Source organism: Sinocyclocheilus anshuiensis, unplaced genomic scaffold, assembly GCF_001515605.1.
Source record: "Sinocyclocheilus anshuiensis isolate Anshui unplaced genomic scaffold, SAMN03320099.WGS_v1.1 scaffold914, whole genome shotgun sequence".
Classification (NCBI taxonomy): Eukaryota; Metazoa; Chordata; class Actinopteri; order Cypriniformes; family Cyprinidae; genus Sinocyclocheilus; species Sinocyclocheilus anshuiensis.
In genome coordinates, this window is record NW_015539870.1 from 36,808 (window position 1) to 55,284 (window position 18,477).

The 18,477-nt window shown below is 36.6% G+C and overlaps 1 protein-coding gene across 2 annotated transcripts; it reads right to left on the reverse strand.

Annotated features, from left to right (window-relative positions):
• Positions 1–489: 489 nt before the first annotated feature.
• LOC107685051 (coiled-coil domain-containing protein 92-like) lies at positions 490–13,229 on the reverse strand. 2 transcript variants are annotated; one of them, XM_016481494.1, is made up of 5 exons: positions 12,732–13,229; positions 10,387–10,519; positions 9,061–9,108; positions 4,557–4,604; positions 490–1,303 (listed from the first exon to the last, which is right to left on the reverse strand). In XM_016481494.1, exons 1-5 carry the CDS (start codon positions 12,741–12,743, stop codon positions 609–611), a joined length of 936 nt encoding a protein of 311 aa, XP_016336980.1. In that variant the 5' UTR covers positions 12,744–13,229; the 3' UTR covers positions 490–608. The 2 variants fall into 2 exon arrangements, with proteins under 2 accessions (XP_016336980.1, XP_016336981.1); XM_016481495.1 differs by lacking the exon at positions 4,557–4,604.
• Positions 13,230–18,477: the final 5,248 nt, after the last annotated feature.

Sequence of the window (18,477 nt, forward strand, 5' to 3'; positions counted from 1 at the left end):
TGAAACCAAAACACCTTTGAAGTGTAGCTGTTCTGATTCAGATGTACTGAACATAAACAATGCCAGACATCTTTTATACAAAAAAAAAAAAAAAACATTATTATGCTGTTTTATAAATGCCTATACTGCTAAATATTGTGTCAATAAATATATTTATCCTGTATTTTAAATGTGTTTTGTGCTGTGTGATCTGGCATGAACATGTTTCGAATCCGGATCTAAACTAAATTGCATTTACACCTTCATTCGGCACAAATGTCAGTGTGAATGCTGTAACCTGTTAATATAGCCAGAGAACAAACTCCACACCACAGATACAGGATGCATAAAACAGGCCTTATGAAGCACTTCATGTTCGTGTATTGAGGCCCTCAGGGTCATTTTTGATTACAAAAATGCTTTACAGCAACATAAACACGAGTCGATTTTGGTTCAACGAGAACGTAAGCAAAAATTCAGTTTAATAATCACTGCATGTGCAAACTGTAAAAAAAGCTAACTGTATTGCAAATATAAACATTTCTGTCACTGGTTCTCCCAAGGGGCTCAAGGTGCAATTAAGGTTGAAATATCATAAAAACAAGCAGGTTGAACTGTAAAAGAAACGCTCATTCAGCGTTGTTCTCTGTGGTAGACGCAGTGGTCGCAGTGGCTTTAGCTACTGTTGTTGCCAGTCTGCTTACAGAAGCTCCCTGATCGAGCTCCTCTGACTCCTCCCCCTCCGCCTCCTGCAGGGCATGTCTGTGTGGTGGGCGGAGCCGGGATCTGTGTCTGTAAGGGTAGAAGAAGAGGGCGGGGTCAGGCATGGCCATAGGCTCCTCGGGGCCAGTCACCCTCTCGCGCGGCACACACTCCCTGGCGCGTTCGGTGTGGAGGTGCGAGGAAGACCGGCTCGAGCTCCGTCGTTTGGGTTTGATGGTGGTCGGGCTGCTGGCACTGGCCTGAGGCGAAGGGTGGACGGGAGGCTTGTCCACACCAGACTGGGCAGGCCTCCTGTGCTGCTGCTGCTGCCTCTGCTGATGGAGTTTCTGCTTGGCTGAATGCAGCTGGAAGGACAGGTACGCAGCCGCCTCTGTCTGCTTCTGCAGCTCGGTGTTGAGCACAGTGGTCCTGTGGCTGCGGTGTTTTAATTCCTCCAGGAAATGGCGCTCCTTTTCCTTCAGACTGGCGCGGAGAGCACCCACTAGGACGGACTTCTGACTCAGCTCCCATCGCAGATCACTCTGGATCTGCTGCTGCTCCTGCAGATGCTCCTCCACCTCCTCACAATGGGCTTCCAGCTGCTCCTCTTCCTCCGTCACCTCTGGAAGACATATAGAACAGAAACGTTTATTGTAATAAAATGTGATTCAGTGTGATTAACCACAGACATGGTCTGTAAGTTCAAGCACTGTTTTTTATACAACTTACAGAAGGTTGATTTTTACAACCTTCTGAAATGATAGACATGACATGATTGTTTCCAGTTCGTCTTGAACAAATTAAATTGTCTTTAAAAGCCCCAAGCAAATTTATTAACATCAACAGACAATCTTAAAGACATTTTGATATTAAAGTATATTATATCGTATCAATAATATATTGTACAAATATATCATATTGTATAAATATAATTTTTTTTTAAATATAAAAAAATTGTGTGACATACTTGTGATCTGTAAATCTTAAATTGAGAAATCAATGTTTTATCCACATTATCGAGTTTATTCTACAACAATGTGAAAATGTGCTCTAACTTTAAAAACATTGTTGAACTGTTCATTATATACTGTCTGTAAGATTTTTACATGTTTTTGAAAGAGGTCTCTTATTCACACCAAGAAATATTGTGAAATAGTAACTGTAATAAATAGTTTTTATTTTAATATATTTTAAAATGTAATTTATTCCTGTGATGGCAAAGCTGAATGTTCAGCATCATTAATCCAAACATTTATTGTTTTTATTATTAATATTGAAAACAGTTATGCTGCTTCATATTTTTGTGGAAACTGATACTTTTTTTTCTTCAGGATTCTGTGATGCATATAAAGTTCAAAAGAACAACATTTATTTTAAATGGAAATCTTGTAACATTATAAATGTCTTTGCTGTCACTTTTGATTAATTTAATGCATCCATGCTGAATAAAAGTATTAATTTATTTGTTCAGGGTTATCAGAAACATTAAATGTCTAGGACAAGACCTCCCTGACTACTGTGCCCACAAAGCATAAAGCAAATGTAAAGTAAATCGCTGGCAAAAAAAAAATCAAACACGTGTGTAATATGTGTGATTAAAACATTTGGTATATGTACTTTTAAAAACCCTTACATTTTTAACCCTGTGTGTGTCACGAATCAGCCAGGCTCTCTCAGGCAGCTACAGCTCAAGAAGACTCACACTCCTGTCACGTACCAGGTCCAATCAGTAACAGGAAGAGTGTTAAACCGAAGAGGTACGATATACCAAGTTAAACCCTTGACGTTGCGAGTTGGCTGCCTGCACGAAGAAAAATTCATCCCTCTGGTTCTGGAGGAGTCCACCACAGCGATCATCCTAGGGCGTCCTTGGCTGATACAACACCAACCGAAAACATCCTGGACCACTGGAGACGTTCTGCAATGGGGGCCAACATGCTTTCCTACCTGTTTTCCATGACTTCTTCAGTCACCCTTGATTGTCCCTGTGAACACCACGTCCATTGAGAGTCCAGTAGATAAACAATCCGTGGATATCCCTACCTGTTATGCCTCATTCGCAGATGTCTTCTGCCCGGAGCAAACCTCCAAGTTACCACCTCATCGACCATGGGACTGTGCCATCGACCTGGAACCGGGTGAGTCAGTACCCCGTGGATGTGTCTATCCCCCTATCCATACCCGAACAGAAGGCCATGGAGGAGTACATAGACGAGGCTCTCAAGCAAGGTTACATCTGTCCTTCCACTTCTCCTGCTGCTTCCAGTTTCTACTTCGTGGCAAAAAGGACGGAGGCTTGCGGCCTTACAATGACTACCGGGCACTCAACAAGATCACAATAAAGTTCCGATATCCTCTTCCCCTCGTCCCAGCTGCTTTAGAGCAACTTTGGGGAGCCTCCATTTACACCAAGTTGGACCTTCGAAGCACCTACAACCTCATTCGGATACGTGAGGGGGACGAGTGGAAGGCCGCCTTTATTACTCCAGCTGGACACTATAAGTACCGGGTTATGCTGTATGGCCTGATCAACGGCCCCTCCGTATTCCAGAATTTCATGAACAAGGTACTCCGTAGCTTCCTGAACCGATTTGCGATCGTGTAAATTGACGACAACCAAACTGTTGTTAAAAATGGCATACTCAGCTTAGGCATACATACATATGCATATAGTAATCTTACCGTGAATGAAAAAAAAAACAAAAAAAAACCCTTGCCCGCTGACACAGAAGCTAGGATAGGTGTGGTATGTGTTGGGTATGTGTCATTATTACATTATTATTATTACTATTGTTATTACATAATTATTATTATATTACTTTTATTATTATTGATATTACAGTTGCCGTCATCACAAGGTATTATTGTTATCATCACCATCTTTAGTATTATTATTATTATTATTATTATTATGCATGTTAGTACTACTTAATACTACTACTATTATTCAGGTTGTCATTGCTGTTTATTTTCATTGCTGTTATTATCATTGCTGTTCTATTGCTGTTTTTGTGTTTTGTGTTCACCGTATGTTGTATGTTTTGCACTCTTAATAAAAAAAATAATAATTTGACGACAACCATCAACAGGCCTTACACCATTCCTATGTATACTTGGCTACCAGCCCCCACTGTTCCTGTGGTCAGGTGAACCATCGGAGGTACCATTCGTCTGCGCCCACCTTGTTGTAAGCTAAGTCCCAAATACATCGGTCCATTCCGGGGCAAAAGACAAATTAATTCTGTCACATATGAACTCAAGCTCCCCTCACAGTATAAGATTCATCCAGTCTTTCACGTCTCCCTAATAAAACCTTACCATCCACCTGTATCTGCTTCTTCCACAGAGCCTGGCCCCAGTGACGAGCCCCCTGCGCCTCAGATCATCGAGGATCCCATCAAGGAAATTCTGGACTCCCAACGCCGTGGTGGCCGTTTGGAATATTTGGTGGACTGGGAGAATTATGGCCCAGAGGAAAGATGCTGGGTACCTCGAGATGACATTCTAGATACGGCTCTTCTCACAGAATTCCATCAACAACATCCTCATCGTCCAGCTCCTCGAGCATGGGGTAGGCCACCGTGACATCAGGGTCCTCGGTCCACTGGAGTGTACCATGTAGAGGGGAGTAATGTCACAGATCGAACAGACTCTCTCACCTCCACTACCCAGCACTCCCAATCACCCGAATATTAACTACCCGCACCTGTCAACAATTACAATGTCATGGCACACTATTTAAGCACACACCTCAGCCTCAGTCAGCGTCTGGCCTTGAACTAGGAAAGACTCACTTACCTGGTCTCTGTGCTTACCTGTGAAGATTCCTGGTACTCCTATGTCTGTTCTCGAAGATATCGCCAGTTACTATTTACCTGCGGATACCATTGTTGAAGTGTGTGCTTCTCCGTCTCTATCGCCATCTGTAAGACAAAGCAGGACTGTTCTATTCGTCATCAATACTCTGCTCATTCAGTTTATGCTTGCTATACTCACCTGTTTTCTCCTGATCTCGCCCTGTGTCCAAATAAAGTTGTTTCTGGATTCATATACCCTCTGTTCAGTATATATTTCCTGACAGTGTGGTGAATTCAAGCCTTAAGTAGGGGAATCAAACCCCCCTGTAATTCACATCTAGAGTTTGGCCCATGTTTTACATGCAGCATAAACATAAACCAGAAAAAGTGAAGACTCATGTATAATCTACCTTGTGATTTGAAACCGGCATGAATAATATGAACAAGCCTTCCATCTAAAATCAGATTTAGCCGTAAAACCAAATTCCTAACTAATCTGCGATCTAAAAGGTAAGTGGATGTGGGAGAGGAAAGTAGACAAAAGGCTCTTCTGTGCCCAAGGATTACGGGACTTACTGACCAAATCCAAATCAACTAATCTCAACTCTGGTCTGGCTACTGGCATGGTGTGCCATCTGTTCAGGGTTATCAGACACATTGAATGTCTAGGACAAGACCTCCCTAAGCATGCTTGACTACTGTGCCCTCAAAGCATAGAGCAAATGTGAAGTAAATAATTTTATTCTCATTAGAAAGCCACTTTGGAAAAAGGTTTCTACTAAATCAATAAATGTAAAAGTATAGAGCACTATTAACAAATCTTAAATCACTCTTATATTACTGTAAATTCCATGTATCTGACACTATATACTGTAAATTATGAGTGAGAAAATGTGTCATAGAATTAGTTCGAAGCATGGAAGAACAGCTGGTGTTTAACAGGTCATTTAACTATAATTAAACAAATGAAGGATAAAATGTATTTTCCAGTTGAAGGCGTCATACCCTCACATCAATGTAATGTTTTTCAGATAAAATGGCAGGCTAAGTAGACCAAAAATGAGTTATAGGAATCAGTGTCAGACATTCTACTCCTGATCCACATGAACCTGATGACTTTTTGCTGTGAGCTCAATATCTTTCCCTCTTTTTTGTCTCACTTGTGTGTGGTTTTTTTTCTATTTTATTGCACTATACTAGCACATCAGTTTGTCCAGATTGTCCTGATTTCACAGCCAGCCTATCAGTCCCACCCCATGCATCCAGACTGAGATGAATCATGATGTGACTATAGAAAATGCTGTGTTATCCGATCCCTAAATCTGATCTCTCCACTGTTCCTTATTGAGTTCACTTTTTGCTACCTCTGACCCTTTTAATAGAATGTGTAATGAAACTGAGATGTCGACAACAATCAGTTGACAAAAGCATTTGTGCAGATAAGAAGTGATAGACATCAAAAAAAGATGAGTATTGTTCATTTAATATTCACATTGTGCAAGCAATATGCTTGTAAATTATGAAATCATTTCCATCATCAAACAGTGTTTGTTCCTTTGGGCTTCTTTGAAGACTAAACTAACACATCCAAAACATCTGTTTGACCTCAGATGAAAAATCATTCACAGCAAAGAAGTATAACATTGTAAACAGGCTTCGGTAGTCACAACGCAGCATCAGTTAACACGGCCTGTTTCTATTTTTGATGCACCGCAGTTACTTCAGAAGATTATTTTTCCTGTCCGTGAGAAATAAAATGATTTCAGCATTAAATATTTCACTCTTCCACTTGTCTGTGTATCTGCGTTCTGAACATACTGTTATTATGTGCACTGGCAATGTGTATTTTACAGTGACTGTAGAATACATTGTTAGGTCAGTAGGTGGCGACATAAGTAAATCATTGGGTCCGTGTACTTTTGTGTCCATTCGTTTTTTTTTTAACCATGATGGAAAAAAATGAAAAAAGACTTTTAGCACCTTTAACAAACATTTTCAAAATGCGCAAATTAATATAGAAAAATGTCAATTTTACAAGTTTTCTTTGGCCAAATTAGAAGTAGGCTAATTCTCCCGCTATAGAGCCGTCTCTGGAACAATGCAGAGACCTAATTAATTACATTATATGATTTTAAAATAGACACTGCAGAATTCTGGGAACTTTATCATCATGAAATTAAATATTGGGGTATAATTTAGTCATAATTTTGTGTGCTATCTGGGTCACGGTATTGGAGAGGACCATGCATGGTCGCTCAATGCACGTTCAGTACGAGCGCTACACATGAGGCTTTAATATATGGGGTAAATATACTGTATAAATATAACATAGAAATATATAAAATTATAATTTTTCCTACTTCTCCAGATACAGGCAGGCCCGGTTCCAGAATCAAATCACTGAGGGTGCTTCTGAAATAATTGAGGGTGCTCTAGCCTTAATGTACATCTCTTTTGACATATTTTTGACATATGAATGTCACTCCCAAAACTTTGCAGCATGTGAGAGGTCACTGGTCCTTTTAGTAGCATCATGAAAAACAAAACTTATTCAAATTCTGAATGGATTATAGCCAAAGAGTATAATCACTAAAAAGTGTCACTCATTTCAGTTTATCGCTATCTCCAAAAGTTCCGTTATAATCAATGAAGCTCTACACTGCACAGTGAATTTGTTATTTAAATCATTTTTTGTTTGTTATAATGAGAGATTCCCGAGCGTGCAGCACTGATCAAAACTGTGGTGTTTTGAGCGGTGAATGGATTCTAACTTAATGCCTCAGCTTAGCCATTGTGTTCAAGAAATCAACAGAAATGTCAGTGATTGCACGCTGAAAATAGAAACCTTTGAAGCTCTCTAAAGTTCAAACACAAATACACACTGGAGCGTCTGGAAAATATGTTTCGCCAGTATATCCTATTTCTACAGCTTCAACTGAGGTGCTCTTGCTTTCATTTCATTCCCCCTAACACTCCCGTAGAACTGGTCCTGGATACATTTAAATGCAAAGACATATGTAATAATGTAATGTTTTTAGGCGTGAACAATTATCAAGATCACAAAAATATCTAAGCCAAAGGTTTTCATAAAGCAATAGATTAGAGGTAGCCACATCAGTAGCGCGAGAGGGAGCTTAGGCCATCTGTATAGAGACAGTAAAAAAAGCTAGAAACTAAATTTAGCATTTATATTCATTAAAAAACAAGCTTTATGTAATTTTTATGATTTTTAATGAAATACGAATTTTGAAAAATGAAAATTAGTTTGTGTCTGCTTACTCTATTCATCAGTGTTTGAACCATTAAGGAAAAAACAAATTTTCCATATTTTATTTCTGGGTTAAAAAACAAAAAAATGAATAGACACAAAAGTACACAGACCTCATTGAATCATTCAATCAGCTGATTCGTTTGGACACAATAGTTCATTCAGGAACGCAACTGCTATGTATGTGTTGCTCAGCGATGTAAAGTTTTATTACACCTTCGTTTGGAATGATTTTCACTGGCAGAGCACAAATACATGAAATATTGGTAATATTGTGTCTTAAATATGTTACACAATATTAATTTCTTGTTTATTGAACTGTTGTAGAAAAAAAATATCACACTAACAACCTTGATCCTGGAAACTTTGCAGTTAGGCCACAGCTTTGTTGCAGTAGAGAAGACATTAAAATAAAGGTATTTATTCCTGTGATGGTAAAGCTGAATTTTCAGCAGCCATTAATCCAGTTGTCAGTGTCACATGATCCTTACTATTATCAATGTTGAAAATAGTTGTGCTGTGGAATATTTATAAGGATATATATATATATATATATATATATATATATAAATGAATAGAAAGTTACAAACAAAAAAATCGTACTGACGCCAAACTTTTGAATTGTAGTGTACATTATGTTCATATTGTGGTAACTGATTACTAAATTATTAGTCATTTGTACAAACAGATTTAAAACTCACCACGTCTGATTATAATTTAAAAATCTATTTTTTTCTTTTCTATTCCTCTCTGTCTCCTTGCCCAGCTTTGTCTCAGCAAAAGAACATGCTGTAATTGGACACCCCCACTGGGAATGTGCAGCAAGCGTAGACGAAAACACAGGCAGGATCAATTTGTGGGAGGATGAGGCTGCGTCAGGCTGGAGGAGAGAGGGATGACCTGCAGTACGGAGAGGAGTCGTCTCCTGCTTGTACATTGTGTGGCCGCTTAATGTGCGATTGGTTAGCATTTTAGATAAATTATTATCACATTAATAAGACATGGTCATTAAAAACACTATATTTGCATTAAATCTAATCACTAGAATTTAGCAAATTATATGGAATTGTAACAACAAAAGAAGTGTCTAGTGGATAATTGTATTTATTATCAGAGTTAATATGTTTTCATGTATGCTAAAGTCTTTCAAATGTGATCTAGTACAAATATTAATATCTACCAGCATATAACCTAAATACTAGCTACAGCTGTTGTTCTTGTTGCTGTGTACTGAACTGAACACCTGTACTAAAAATACAAAAACTCCATTCACAAATACATGAAACAACATTTTTGGAATGCAACAGAGCTCACCTGCTTCACTCCTGCCTGGGGGCTTCATGTTGAGTTCCTGTGTAAGTTCTGTAAGTAACACAGATACACTGTTATTTCTGAGCCTTTTTTTTTTTACATTTTGAAAATGATACATTCCAGAATCATTATAGATCATGCCATAAGTTCTAAATTAGTATTGATTTGGAATTAATTTGATTCGATTTAGCATTTATATTATTCAATTAATTGTTTAGTGCATAAAATGTCCCACCCTACATTTTACATTTCATTTGGACATGTGTCAGATTACGGAGGTAAAAGCAATAAAAAGTAAAATAAAGCAATAATAAAGCCAATTCATTTAAATTAAACAATATAATTTACCCTACCATTCAAAAGTATGGGGGCAGAATGATTTTTTTTAAAGAAATTAATACTTTTATTTAGCAATGATGCATTCAATTGTTTAAAACTGACAGTAAATATACTTATAATGTTGCAAAAATGTTCTTTCAAATAAATGCGGTTCTTTTGAATTTTCTATTCATCACAGAATCCCCTCTCCCTCTCCCCAAAAAACATGGTTTCCACAAAAATATTAAGCAGACCAACTGTTTTCAATACTGATAATAATAAGAAATGTTTCTTGAGCACCAAATCATCATTTGCTTTGCAATCACAGGAATCAATTACGTTTGAAAATATATTAAAATGGATGTTTTATAAAATAAATAGTTGTTTTAAATTGTAATAATATTCTACAATATTACTATTTTTACCGTATTTGTGACTAAATAAATGTTGAGTATGACTTTAAACACATTAAAAAAAATCTTACTGACCCCAAAGTTTTGAATGGTAGTGTATATATCAAAGGGTTGCAAAAGAAAAACTGATTTCCTGTGTTGCAGATACTGAGAAGGCTTTAAACTATAGTATGATTGGTTGCTCTACAGGGCAGAAGAGCAAAGAGATGAATATGCAGTGTGCTGGTTTTCTGCGCTAGCAGGCTCAGCACATTTCCAGCAATGTTCAGGTAGAAAGGCCGTGTCCTATATTACTGAGAGGGAAAACACAAACCCTGCACTGACAGGAAGCTATTGACCCATGGTTCTCTCTGTGGAGCCTGTGCCACCAAAGAGAGCAACGTAACCCTGCTCTCCTCTGCACTGGATCTGTGCATCTAGGGCATGACAACACAATTAAATTGCGTGCTAACATTATATTTGGAATGACATCCAATTAGGTGTGATTTATGATAAATTAAATGTTGCTCAATTCAATTATGTGCGTTGTTTCATGTGTGTACAACTACTCAAAATCAAATGCAGGTGGCTGTACTGTGGGAATGGTCATGACACACACCTGTACAGCGTTTCTGGAGGGACAGGATCTCCAGATGTAGTCCATGCAGCAGAGACAGCTGCTCCTGTCTAAGGAACACAATGCTCCTCTCCACACTCTCCACCTGCTGCTCCAGCGAGACCACCTGTGACCCCTTCACCAAACGAAACACAGGGATATTTACAGTATATAACCGTTTGTCTCCATGGTACCCTCTTGTTAGTTGTCTAGGTCAGTGTTTCCCAACCTTTTTGTAGTGGCGGCACCCTTTGGAAATTTTAACAAACTTGTGGCACCCTACAAAATTAATTTTGTTACAATATTTGAATTTCTAACTTCGATATGATAATTTGAAAAGTATAGATATTCGGTACAACAGGGAAGAACTGCACAATATAATGTCATACAGATATTTTTTATATTATTCAAAAATGTTGTCCATCAATGGTGGCAATTTCTAATGAAGAGACCAATTTATATGACAGATTTTAATGTAGGCTTTTATACATAAGTAAACATAATCGATTAGCTCCACCCTTTTGTTATCTTGTTAACCTGTGTGTATATATACCCCCGTGTTAGCCTTAGTCTTTGTCAGTTGTTGTCTTTGCTATGTTGTAGCGTGTTTTCCTTTGCCTTGTTCTCCCTGTGTTCTTGTTTCCTGTTTATGCCCTGGATTACCTATTGTTTTATTAAACCTCACACTGCTAGCATTTGGATCCTGCCTCTCCTCTTCCATGCATCAACCCGTTACAGTTTCAGTCAAGTAAAGGTACGAATAAAACATTTAATAAAAGAGTAAATGTTATATTTACCTCAGGAAAGTTGACCGATGTTCATAGTTTGTTAGTTAGCTAGAAAAAATCACTAGAAAGGTGCTTATTTACTTAACCTGTTCATTATTTATGAATGCCATCAGTCATGAAGACAAGTTCTTATGAAAAAATACCTTGTGTGCAATTTAAATGTTTGTACTGTAGGCTGTACAGCATTTTTAATTGAGTGTGAATATAATAGGCTATATATAATTAGTAAATATGATAAGTATAAAATTAATATAATACGTTTTAGGTATTATATTCATAATTGTAATAGTAATATTATATTTATGTACCAAATGAGAGGGTTCCCATAGTTTACAGCATTAGATGATTTTTTTGCAACTGAGAGATTTTTTTTCCTAGAAAAACTGACATGCACCTGAAATATTTACAAATGAATTAATATCAAATTACATTGTATGATACCATATACCGTGAAACTGTGATATTTTCTGAGATGGTTATCATACAGTGAAAATATTATACCAATACAACCCTATATGTGACATGAACATTTGAGATCTTGGAGTCTTTACTAATGAGCTGATGAGTTGAATCAGATGTGTTTGATTAGGGAGACATCTACAATGTAGTTGTATGCAATGCAGTTTGGGGACTTCAGGACAAAGATTGGGAAGCACTGTCTTATAGTATAGCCTACTCATTGGGCACCAATAGTTTGGTCCAGTGTGGTCCTGGGCCCCATGAATTCCAGCAGCAGTTCTACTGAAATATACACTAGAGTCAGCAAATTAATGAGGGCTGGGTACAAAATGCCAATAAAAGGGACAAAATGTCACTAAAATTGAAACTGTGGTGCAAAAATTCTGCTTTTATTTATGTATTTATTTGTTTGTTTTATTTTATTTTACATTATCTAATAATATATTCCTATAACCCTATTATATTATTATAGGCCCATGTCGGTTATACAAAAAGTCACAAACTGTGAGTTGATGCTAATTTCATTTTATAACAGTATGACTCAATAGAGAATTAATTTGAATACATTCTTTAAATTTAAGTATTTTACATCAAAGAAAAATGCACTTTAATAAAAAATATCTTTAAAAAAACGTAATTTTTGCGTAGTTCTCTTTTACTTGATCTGACCCCTTAAAATGATGTTGGTGTGACAGTCACATTGATTCATTCATAATAAATAATATTTTTTACTTGAATAAAACCAGTTATTTTGGTTGTTAAACACATTTTAGATATCTTGACAAAATATTTTTACAAATTATATTAATTTTATAATATTTACAATATCATTTAGAAAATAAATTCATTTTTTAGTATTTTTATGGATAATTTGAACATTTGGTTTTACCGTGGTCTTAAGTGATAACTTCTGAGCGTTATTGTGCTTATTATAAACACCACAGATGTGAAACAATTCATGCTCGCAGACACGTTGTGTAATACTACTACATCCCACTGTAACCCATTTAAATGTCAATAAATTCCTGATTAGTCACTCTTTCCCATATAACATGGCCATAAAAGCCTTCGATAACACTGCGCATATTATCCAGCACTCACCGTATTTTCCATTAGCGTGGCTTATATTGGTATCCAACAGATGAGGCGTTATAATGAAGAGAATGAACGTGCTCCTTCACTTCCACGTCTCTGCCCTTCAAAGAACCGACCCATGAACATATAGGATGACGACATCTTTAAAAAAAGATCAATACACATCTCAAAGGGGGACTTAAAGACGGATCTGCCCCAGAATAACGGGAGAGGTTTCGCGAGAAAGACGAGAGTTCAATCCTTCGTTATCTTGGCCAACGTACAACTGTTGTATCCCACAATGTCACGATCGATTAAAGTGATCTGGCTCAAGAGTGCTCGTGCGTCCTGCGTCTACTGAACGGCATCATCCTCATCATCGCGATGACAGACGGCAGGAAGCGGCTGCTTCAGTACCAGGGCAATGATGCAACTGATGGAGGAAACTGAGGCTCTGAGGAACTCTCCACTGCACAACCCATCTCATACGTGCATCTCTAGTGGTGCTTTGCAGTCGCATATTAAGCTAAGGCGCGTCATGTATTACAATAAACTGAGCTGAAGTACAGCTGAATTATACAACGTTTAGTTCCAGTCCTCGAATTTGATTGGCCGAGCGGCGTTTCATGAATATTTAATTAGCATATGGTCTGTTCTCTGTTTGTATAACTCAAACCAAGAGTATGTGTATTGACTTAATTTATTTTAAGTTGATATTTTATTTTTAGTTTAGTTTGCATTTTTCGAGTCTAGTAGCCTACTGTACGTGAGCAATGTGGAGTGAAAGCGGAGTGGAGCTTTTCTGGAGCACGGAGTGTTTAGTGGTTTGTCTCGTGCCAGAATGTCTGGAATCGCTCCCCATATGCCCTCATTTAACTATTTACTATTCCCCTATATAGCAGATGTCGTTAAGTCCACTACATGTGAAAGGAGTGATAACCCTGTTATTGTATTATGGGTATTCTCGAGTCATTTAATGCACGTGGAATAAGTGCACTAGATAATCTACAATATGGTTTTAGTAACCAATACAAATGTCTGATAACCTACACGAAGACGCAGTACCGCCGCTCCCTGAGTCCCTATAGGCAGAGTACGCAGTTTGCGTAGGGCACCAACTCCCAGGGGGTTGACCCTGATTTCACCAAGTAGCCTACAACATGTTCCTGGATCAACATCCTTGTACAACATTCCAATTAACCAATCAGAATTGAGGGATAACTTTTCAGGAAATATCTGTTTTAGGCTTACGATCAGGGTTAGGTGCTTCTACACCCTTGCTAATCAGCTATCATTTCACACTGATTTTAGGAATAAATTATGGGTAGGGTTAGGTTTAGGGGTAGGGATTGGGTTTAGTCTAAATTTTTGGACAGTAATGTTAATCCTGGATCAACAAAATATTTTTTTACCATTTAAAAACATATTTAAAAAATAATAAAAAAAAAAAACATTTAGTTCTATATGAATATTAACATACATTTACATAGGGTTAGGGTTAGGGGTAGGGATTGGGTTTAGTCTAAATTTTTGGACAGTAATGTTAATCCTGGATCAACAAAATATTTTTTTACCATTTAAAAACATATTTAAAAAATAATAAAAAAAAAAAACATTTAGTTCTATATGAATATTAACATACATTTACATAAATAAAAATGTAAACATGAACATATATATATATATATATATGCATTTTAAGGTGAATGCAGTTGGCAGTATAGGCTAAGCACACGTGACGCACACGTGAGGGCCCGCCCTCACCTCATGTTTGCGGCTGACTGCAAATGATCGATCATAATTGATGAACTATGCCTGAGAAAAGAAAAGAAAAGAAAAGAACAGAAAAGAAAAGAAAAAAAAAATAGATAAATCCCATGCATCACTTTCAGGTACGTTCATAATCCTGTGAAACTTTTTTAGCTGTTGACATTAATAACGTGTTTTAATGTCGGTATTAATTTCACCACCACCACCGCATCTGCCTTAATATTCTCTCTTATAGGCCTAGTTTCCATATCCCCTTACAAAAATTAACCATGGTTTTATTACGAATAAAAAAAACATGGTTATTGTAGCCATGGTAACCACAAATTAACCATGGATTTGTTACTTCAAATAATAATTTACAAAGAAGTATTCAGATAATATTTTTTTGTGGTAATAAAAACAGACCTAAGCGAACCACAGCCTTTAAAATGACTTAAAATGCATTATATAAAAACAATGAGGCAATAATGATTGGTTAATTAATAATAATATGGTTTTATTGAATACACTGTTAAAATACATAATGTAATACAAAATAAACAATTTATGTACATTACATATTACAAATGCCTGCAAAGAGCTCCAAAGTCCTGGTAATTGCTGTTGTTATGTTTAATATTGACCAAACATTTAATTCAAATATCTTTATTTTTTTTGTAGCCTACACATAATACAATTTAATTACAATGTATTTATTTACCTTTATATTTTATTAAAGTTCTATTTTGACCCCTGTAGAAGGTGTTTTTTTTTTACTTTCATAATATTTGGGGGAGGGGACACAATAATACAATTCTGTTTAGGGCACCCATTTGGCCAGCAGCAGCCCTGCCAAAACAATTTCGTAGCTTGTTAATTTCATCAGCTGAAGTGGGCGGGAAAACCCGGAGTGGAGTTTCAGCCGAGCGTTTGCAGAAAGCTTTGAGGGGTAGGGGAATTTTCTTTTGCTCCGCTCCACTCACATACGCTTCTCCAGACCAGTTTTTTAGTCTGTGCGTTGCCTGGTAACCTGCAAGGCGTTACCAAAGACTGAATACCCAGAGCCGTATTATTATTATTAATTAACCAATCATTATTGCCTCATTGTTTTTATATAATGCATTTTAAGTCATCTTAAAGGCTGTGGTTCGCTTAGGTCTGTTTTTATTACAGCAAAAAAAATTATCTGAATACTTTTGTAAATTATTATTTGAAGTAACAAAACCATGGTTAATTTGTGGTTACCATGGCTACAATAACCATGCATACATAAAAGTTGTTTAATGTTATATAAATCATAAAGGATTATCAAATTCTGTTATTATTCTATATAAACTTCCCAACTTCTCAAAACAATAACCTCAAATAAAGTGTTAATAACATTTTATTTCACGATTAACAATATAAAGGTCATATACAAATAACGTTGATATTAATTACAAAATAATTCATCCAAACAAAAATAAAATTATGCTATATACATTTTAGATACAATTGTTTAAAACTTAAAATGATTAGGCTAGCTACAACAGCAAGGGTAAAAAATAAAGTGAGCGAAAGGAAAAGACCATTCTCCTTTTATTGTGCGCTCCTGGACGTGGGCACATATACCTATCTTTTTCCAGCTTTGATTTATTTATTTTTTTAATTATGGCTTTGGAAAACACTGCAACACTATGCTCAAAAAGTCAGATCCACAATACAACACTTGATAATCTTTCACCAAACACAGTACAGAATTGCACTCTCAAGTGAAGGACAACCACATTGCTGAAATTATCTTAATAAAAAATTAAGTCACATTGGTTTTCTCTCAAAAACTAAAATGTATACCTTATATACACTGAGATACCTGTTACCTCACTAAGGAAGCAAATATACAAGCACAAAGTCTCAATATGAAGCTGCCAATAGTTAAAAAAAAACACCTCAAAAGTTTTACTATTTCAGTGCACATTTATTTTTCTATTTTTCACTTGCTTTCAAGTTCTTTTAATAGTTTCAACGTGAGTATCTTTTTTTTACTTCCTTAATTATTTATCCCTCCTTCAAACAGTAAAAATAAGGCAGGAGTACACCAGATTAAAACACAATTAAACATTATGAATAAACTTTGGTGCTTTTAAAAAATAGTTTTGTGGCACAAGTCGGTGATGCTACATGTGGTTACAGTGCGTCAACTTTCCCACCGGAGAGACAGGCCACTACTGCCCAATCAAATTAGAATCAGAATTCAGTCTACAATCTCAATGGCACTGAGTACATAATAAGGCTAAACAAATAAATGCCTTTACTTTAGTAAAGACTATTTAGACCAGGGGTGCCCAAACTCGGTCCTGGAGGGCCGGTGTCCCTCAGAGTTTAGCTCCAACTTGCCTCAACACACCTGCCTTCAATTTAGACCATTCTTTGTTTACCACCAACAAAATCACAACATAATATTTCACAAGACAGTGTTCCATCATTCATTTTGTTCTCAAAAGTTATTTTTTTTTTTGCAGTTTGCCTCCAACCATTACAATCAATGACATTAAATACAAATAAATTACATATATTCAAAATTAAACCGAAAGAAACAAATTACAAAGCTTTATTTAAAAAAAGTTAAGCGCATTTAAATCAAAATTAGTTCTGCTTTAATCATCGCCTCTCTTTTGATTAAGTATTAGCATAATCTAACATGAGGTCACTGTTGTATGTGTGTAGTGCCACCTACAGGCATGATCTGTGCAAAGACGACCCTGTCAGATCTCAAAGCTCACATGTATTGTTCAGTTGTAATGACATGTAATGAGCAGGAGTGTTTCAATCCTGATAGCTGTTGTGAAGACTCCAGCATCGAGATTCGGATTCTCCACTTAAAGGGTAACAGATCAACTGAGAATAGTGGTATTCATCCACAGGCTAAAACTACAGTCATGTTTAGCAAATGAAATCATACCCCAACCTTGTGGAATACAGTACTGAACACTGGGCACATCCTGTTCATGGTCACTTCATTCATTAAGTCAGTACAGAGAATTTAAACTAAAAACAAGCTGTAATGGAATTCCATCAGTTCACCCAAAAATGAAATACCAGTCATCAAATCTATCATATGGCTTCAAAAGACTTTGAATATATCAAACGGGCTACTGTTACATTACTTTTATGATGATGTTGGAACTTGACAGCCCCAGTCGCAATTCACTTTCATTAATTTGTATGGAAAAGAGCAGCGAGAACAAAATATCTCCAGTTGTGTTCCACAGAAGAACTAACTTTTTTTATTTGAGTGAACTGTCCATTTAAAAACTGTATAGAATTAGGATGATACTGCTACAAGCTCATGAGGTAGCAGCTGTAGGTGTTAATGAGACTAGAAAACATCTTTAGCTTAGTTTATGTTTAGCAAATGAAATCATACCCGAACCTTGTGGAATACAGTACTGAACACTGGGCACATCCTGTTCATGGTCACTTCATTCATTGAGTCAGTACAGAGAATTTAAACTAAAAACAAGCTGTAATGGAATTCCATCAGTTCACCCAAAAATGAAATACCAGTCATCAAATCTATCATATGGCTTCAAAAGACTTTGAATATATCAAACGGGCTACTGTTACATTACTTTTATGATGATGTTGGAACTTGACAGCCCCAGTCGCAATTCACTTTCATTAATTTGTATGGAAAAGAGCAGCGAGAACAAAATATCTCCAGTTGTGTTCCACAGAAGAACTAACTTTTTTTATTTGAGTGAACTGTCCATTTAAAAACTGTATAGAATTAGGATGATACTGCTACAAGCTCATGAGGTAGCAGCTGTAGGTGTTAATGAGACTAGAAAACATCTTTAGCTTAGTTTTAATAAATAAACCAAACTTTTAGGATTGTTAAATAATATATAGCCTAGCCTATATGTTAGGGGTGCAACGGATCGTAGATGATCCGTGATCCGTAGGCTATGGATCAGGCTGCACGGTTCGGCACGCATGTGATTCGCGGATTAACTGTTAAGTTTAACCATCATAGAGTTAAAGT